The sequence below is a fragment of the Penaeus chinensis genome, chromosome 40 (genome assembly GCF_019202785.1).
Source record: "Penaeus chinensis breed Huanghai No. 1 chromosome 40, ASM1920278v2, whole genome shotgun sequence".
In the NCBI taxonomy this organism is placed as follows: domain Eukaryota; kingdom Metazoa; phylum Arthropoda; class Malacostraca; order Decapoda; family Penaeidae; genus Penaeus; species Penaeus chinensis.
In genome coordinates, this window is record NC_061858.1 from 8,028,528 (window position 1) to 8,036,027 (window position 7,500).

General features: G+C 35.3%; 1 protein-coding gene across 2 annotated transcripts in view; it reads left to right on the forward strand.

Moving 5' to 3' along the window:
• Window positions 1-3,311, forward strand: part of LOC125047102 (transcription elongation factor A N-terminal and central domain-containing protein 2-like) — a 3,921-nt gene extending 610 nt beyond the window's left edge. Inside the window, exons 2-4 of one of the 2 annotated variants that reach the window (XM_047645209.1) lie at window positions 264-404; window positions 1,696-1,837; window positions 2,123-3,311. In XM_047645209.1, coding sequence (XP_047501165.1) covers window positions 303-404; window positions 1,696-1,837; window positions 2,123-2,664 — 786 coding nt within the window. In that variant the 5' untranslated portion in view covers window positions 264-302 and the 3' untranslated portion in view covers window positions 2,665-3,311. The remainder of the gene's footprint in view (window positions 1-263; window positions 405-1,695; window positions 1,838-2,122) is intronic. The other variant, XM_047645210.1, reaches the window with a different exon arrangement.
• Window positions 3,312-7,500: the final 4,189 nt, after the last annotated feature.

Sequence of the window (7,500 nt, forward strand, 5' to 3'; positions counted from 1 at the left end):
TGTGAGGTCTATAAGATCTTTATTTTGAGAACATATGTGTTTTTTTGCCCATTACCTAATGATTTACTAGTAGCTACCCTTGATTATGATGAGTAATCTAAAGTATTTTTTTCTTTATTTATTCTTATTGATCTTCACTGGAATTCTGAGGTTGATGATATTATGATTTTGTGCATATATTTCTTCTTATTTTTTTTTTTTACCAGTTGATTTAAGTAAGTCTTATCATAATATCTAGTAATCAGAGCATCTTTTGGTTTCAGATAGTCAGTTGAATTCACTGTTCTAGATTTATCAGAAGCATGGATAAATTTGTTGTTCGCATGCCAAAAAGTTCTCCGTCTTCAAGTCCAAGAAAAGGTGGAATAAGAAATTATAAACAGTCTACCATTGAATCATTAAAGGTAAAGTAATTTATGTTGTAGTAATGGAAATTTTATGCCTTTCTTACTGGCACTGCAGTGTTAATATATAAAGATATTGTAAGTTGCAGTTGGTAATACATTTTCTTTTTTTATGTGATGATGAATATATCCTAATAGTCTAATTTTAAGATTAAAATCTAATAGAAAATGGGAGATCAAAAGGATTTTCTTATTGGTATGAATATCACATTACTTTAATGACAGTTGATAAAAGGAAGTTTTATTTATTTATTTATTTATTTTTAATATAGCCATTCTTATTTGCAAACTGCACAGAACTTGCATACTTTTGAAATAGACAGATCCATAGTAGTCTATACAACCACTTTTCAGTTAAGAACCTGTGTCAAGTTATTTGGTATATTTAGTAATTGATGTGAGATGAGTAACAAACATTTTCTTTGTATTTGCAAAATAGATGTTTCAGTAAGTTATTGGCTAGCAACTGTGATTTATTGAATTATACGTAATATACTTAGTTAAGTTAGAAAAATTTGCTATTCAAAGAATGTGGTTATTTCTTACAAAATATTTAACCCAATCAGTGTGAAGGGCAAGAATTCATTCCATACCCACTGTAATAAAAGTTCTTGTATTGTTTTTACACATGGATGGCCCAACGAGTGTGTAGTCGCCAAGGAGTCAGTTATTAGTCTTACCTATCTCACCTGTTTATTCTTTTCCTTGATTTTTGGAAAGCTTCATTTGTATTATTTGTCTTTAATCTTATCAATATTTTAATCATGATTTAATAATCATAATATCAAGAATAATAACAATATTAGTATTAATGGTATAGGAAAGAAAAAAACATTTTCCTGTAAATTCAAGGAATGGGGAAATAGGGCAAAATCATAGGCCCTACTGATAGACTCCTTGGTGGCTGTCCCACATGTAGAGTCATTTGCATGTAACAAAATTCACAAAAAAAACTACAGGGAACAATACATAAACCTGTAGTCATTGGGTGAAGATTTCATCCTACACCGCAGAGATTTGACATGAATAAACATTCAAATTTAAATGTTTTTTTTAGCTGTTGCAATGTTGATTCATGGGCTCAGCAAACAAAATTTATCGTAATATTGTGTAGGAAACATAGAAAACCACTGGAACATATACTAAAACCATAATAAAAATGACTCTCATGGTATCTGTAATACTAAAACCATAATAAAAATGACTCTCATGGTATCTGTAAATAATGAGGAATTATGTCAAGATATTTCCTGCAATATTTTTTTCCTCATTTAACATGTTGTTCTCTTAGGGTGTTGTGATTATAGAAGATCTTGAGAGAGCCAAGATCGTTCTGGAACGCAGCGACACGAAGGAGGAGTTGAAGATCGACACACTTAAACATCTGAGGAAGAAAATGCCGGCGAAGGAAATTCTCGTAAAGACTGGGCTTGGTTAGTATAATATTTGTCTCTTTACATCATTTTGCTTACTTAGCCATTTTAATGTTCATGATGCAACTGGAACATACTTGGAGGTAGATTTAGCCTTTATGACATTTGTAAATGTGTAAGCATTAGAGTGGTCTGCTTTGAATATTAATTTGATTTGTTTTAGGATTTACTATAAATGACTTTTTATAGAAGTATTTTTCCTTTATTAAATTTTTTAAGGCACTCCCCAAGAAAGAACTATGCAACCTCATAAACCTGATAAATTATATTATATGTTTGTTACAGGTAAGACCGTTTACAAGTTAAGTAAGAGTAAAGATGAAGCAATTGCAGCAGAAGCAAAGAAGGTGTACAAGCTGTGGAAAGACCACTTACATAGCAAAGTTGGAAGGCCAGTAATTGAGGTTAAATGCGACCTCAAAACCCAAAACTTTCGGAATTCTGCAAGACAGATGATATTAGATGGTCTAAAAAGGGAAGATGGTGCAGAAGGTCAGAGTTCAGATGAAGCAAAAGAACAAGAGAAAAGAAAAGAAAAGAAAGATACTAAACATAAATCAAAAAGAAAAAAGTCAGAGGATGAGGATGAGGACAAAGATGCAAAGGATAAAAAAGAATGTGATTCTATTGAAGTCCTTGCCGAGTATATTGAAAGAGAAGTTTACCAAAGCACTAAGAGACTGATCAACAAGCCTTATAAAAGAACAATAAGAAAACTCGTTTTTACTCTAAGACATCAGAAGGATGTGAGATTATCTGTGGTGTCTTCCTCATTGTCTGTAAAAGACTTTGTGAAGCAAAATCTCCAAGAGCAGATGAATTTTTAAGGAGTGTGTCTGTTTCCTGAGAAAAGATATTTTGATGGATACAAATGTAGTCAGTAGTTTCAGTAGGCTGATGTGTATACTAAAACCAATATTTCTACATAGGGCTAACACTGAACATGTATGCCTATCCATAGAAAATGTACAACTTACATGCATTTTCCATGAGGAGAGATGCACAACGTATGAAATTCTAGATAAGTTGAAGTAAGACAAGTTTCATGTTAGACAGATGCCTCAAAAATAGTATCGGCAGAAGAGACTAGTTGGTTCAATGACTAAAGATGACCAGAATTGATCATTTTATTTATGTGATAATATTTTACTTATGGTGCATGATTTAATTTATGTTGTATTTATTGAATTAGTAGGGTATCTTCAACATTTGCGGATTTGTTTAAGTACTGTGAAACTTTTAGATATTATTGTTTTTTTTATTTACCTTCATGTAAGGTACTGTAGTTTTACTAACCTATGACTGCATAGCCTTTGAAAGATAATTTCAGATATGCAAGGTTTGTATTATTGTGTTGCTACTTGTACCTCGGATTCTGTAATTTGTAATAACTTCATACAGGGTACAAAATTTTTATAAGTATTTTATGAAAAACTGTGAAGAAATATTTCTTGAATAAACTTTATACAATGATTATCTTGTTTGTATCCTTTTTGTTAAAGAATTATTGAATATTGGTATTATATGGTAAAGTAATTTATCTTATGTTTTGTATAATTTTCACATCAAGTTATAGATGGAAATGGTCAGTAAGGACTTTTACTGAATTTGCAGATAATTGTGGAAATCATAGTAATTGCGTAGAGTGAAATATGTAATTGGAACAACAGTGGTGATATGATGACAAATGTTAAATTTATAATGATAATAAGCCTACTGTAGTTAAAAATTATTTTGTAAATAATAACCTCAATCAACTTAAATTATGTTAAAGATGTATATATAACTATGACGAAAATTTAAATACATAAAATCATTAACCATAAAGATAAAAAATACAATGAAATTATCACTTTGCAGAAAATTACAACAATAATGTCTATGATGAATTTCAGGTCATTCTCATGAACAGAAATGGTTGTTGAGATATTTGTAATAATAATGTTAATGATATTGCATGCCATGAGAATAACATGGAAATAGGTGTACTAATGATGGGGCTAATGATAACAGTCATGAGAGATTGCACTCCATAGCTTGAGAGGGTAAAATTAGCTCTCTCTATTTATGATTTAAGTCTTAAGAATTTCACTGATTGTTGATAACCATAGTTTCATTATAAGCATAGGATATACGTTTGTGTATATATGTAGATAAACAAATTTACATGTGTGTGATTACAGTAGAAGTAGCACAATAGTAGTCTTTTAAGAAGTATGCATCTCCATGTAGTAGTAATAATCATCATCATTACTACAGCTATTACTATTAAAAATACTCCTAATACTATTACTACTACTAAAGATAATGATAGCAACAACAATAGTAATGACATTTATAACAATGATTTGACAGTGATAACAATAATAGTAATTCTAATAACTGTATCAATAATAACTGTAATGATAATAGTTTTAATAATGATACTACTAATCTATTACTATTACTACTAATAATAATAGTGATAATAGTGATTATGGTATTAATAATTATAATAAAAATAACTAATGATAATGATCATAATAATGACAATAATAATTATAATAGTAATAGTAATATAAATAGTAATAGTAATAGTAATAATACTAATAACAATAATAATGATAATAATAATAATAACAATAATAATAATGATGATAATAATGATAATGATAATAATAATAATAATAATAATAATAATAATAATAATAATAATAATAATAATAATAATAATAATAATGAGGATGATGATGATAATAATGATGATGATGATGATAATAATGAGGATAATAATAATGAGGATAATAATGATAATAGGGATAATAATGACACTGTTAATTATGATAACAACAACAACAATAATGATATTAGACGTGATAAAGATAATATATGTAATAATGATAAATATATATATGTATAATTATAATAATATCAATAATGAAAATTGTAACAATCATGATATTGATGATAATAGTAAAAACAATAGTAATGATAACAGTAATAACAACAGTAAAGCAATGATAACAAGAATAACAATAGTAATAATAAGAGGAATAACAACAGTAAATATAAGGATAACAGTAATAATAATAGTAGTAATAATGAAAATAGTAATAATCATGGTGATGATGATAATAATAATAATGAAAATAATGATAGAAATAATAATAATTATAATAATAACAATAAAAATTCTAGAAATAATGATGAAAATAATTATATTAAGAAAGATAATGATAATAATGAAAATAATGATATATAATAACAATTATAATGGCCTACTCCAAGAGAAGAGACAAAACAAAATTACAAACGGACTAAATAAAGCGAAACTGCGTTCGAACTTCACCATTCAAACCAGAATCGAGAACTGAGCATATACACACAGCTGCTGTCATGGCTGGAAAAAAGAATTCGAAGTGTCCATCTAAATCCGAAAAGGGAAAAATCTATTCGGTCTCAAAAATACGGTAAAGTCCATAACCGCGACTGGTGCCAATGGATCAGTGACCACACCAATGACCTGTGACTAGAGAAATAACCTGTGACCAGATCAAATGACCTGAGACCATTACAATAACCCGTGACCAGACCAATGACGTGTGGCCACTTCAATTATTCGTGACCATACCAATAATCTGAGACCATTCCTGTAACCCGTGACCAGACCAAGTGACCTGAGACCATTCCAATAACCCGTGACCAGATCAATGACCTGAGACTATTCCAATAACCCGTGACCAAACCAATGACGTGTGGCCACTTCAATTACCCGTGGCCATACCAATAATCTGAGACCATTCCAATAACCCGTGACCAGATCAATGACCTAAGACCATTCCAATAACCCGTGACCAGACCAATGAAGTGTGGCCACTTCAATTACCCGTGAATACCAATAATCTGAGACCATTCCAATAACCTGAAACCAGACCAGCGATTTGTGACCAGATGGATTGCCCGTGGCCAAACAAATAACCTGTGCCCAGACCAAGTGACCTGAGACCAATAACCTTTTTCCAGACCAAGTGACCTGAGACCAAACCAATAACCTGTGCCCAGACCAAATGAACTGAGACCTGACCAATGCCCTGAGAACAGAAACCAAAGAAATTACAGGGGCCTCCCCGAAGGCAACGTATAACAAGAAACTTTGGAAGACTTGTAGAGACAGCCAGGATATTAGAAAAGTTCCGAAATCAAGTTAGATCGGTCAACACGACCGGATACGAAAGCTTGGACCGCTATTAAAGTTACTGCTGTTTGTATTGGTGTTATAAGATTACGATTTCATATGATTTTATTGTAATCATTATGATTATTTTTATAATGATGATATTCAACCCCCCCCTAGTCATCACAGTCAGCATCACCCCCCTCCCCACAGTCATCACAATCAGCATCACCCCCCCTCGCCACAGTCATCACAATCAGCATCACCCCCCCCTCACCACAGTCATCCCAATCAGCATCACCCCCCCTCGCCACAGTCATCACAATCAGCATCACCCCCCCTTCCCCACAGTCATCCCAATCAGCATCACCCCCCCCTCCCCACAGTCATCACAATCAGCATCACCCCCTTGCCACAGTCATCACAATCAGCATCACCCCCCCTCGCCACAGTCATCACAATCAGCATCACCCCCCCTCACCACAGTCATCACAATCAGCATCACCCCCCCTCGCCACAGTCATCACAGTCAGCATCACCCCCCTCGCCACAGTCATCACAATCAGCATCACCCCCCCTCGCCACAGTCATCACAATCAGCATCACCCCCCCTCACCACAGTCATCACAATCAGCATCACCCCCCCTCGCCACAGTCATCACAATCAGCATCACCCCCCCCCTCACCACAGTCATCACAATCAGCATCACCCCCCCCCCTCACCACAGTCATCACAATCAGCATCACCCCCCCCCCTCACCACAGTCATCACAATCAGCATCACCCCCCCTCACCACAGTCATCACAATCAGCATCACCCCCCCTCGCCACAGTCATCACAATCAGCATCACCCCCCCCTCACCACAGTCATCCCAATCAGCATCACCCCCCCTCGCCACAGTCATCACAATCAGCATCACCCCCCCTCGCCACACTCATCACAATAAGCATCACCCCCTCACCACAGTCATCCCAATCAGCATCACCCCCCCTCACCACAGTCATCTCAATAAGCATCACCCCCCCCTCACCACAGTCATCCCAATCAGCATCATCCCCCCTCACCACAGTCATCCCAATCAGCATCATCCCCCTTGCCACAGTCACCCCAATCAGCATCACCCCCCCTTCCCCACAGTCATCCCAATCAGCATCACCCCCCCTCACCACAGTCATCCCAATCAGCATCACCCCCCCTCAACACAGTCATCCCAATCAGCATCACCCCCCTCACCACAGTCATCACAATCAGCATCACCCCCCCTCAACACAGTCATCCCAATCAGCATCACCCCCCCCCTCACCACAGTCATCATAATCAGCATCACCCCTCCCTCACCACAGTAATCCCGATCAGCATTACCCCCCCCTCACCACAGTCATCCCAATCAGCATCACCCCCCTCACCACAGTCATCATAATCAGCATCACCCCCCCCTCGCCACAGTCATCACAATCAGCATCACCCCCCCTCACCACAGTCATCACAATCAGCATCACCCCCCCCTC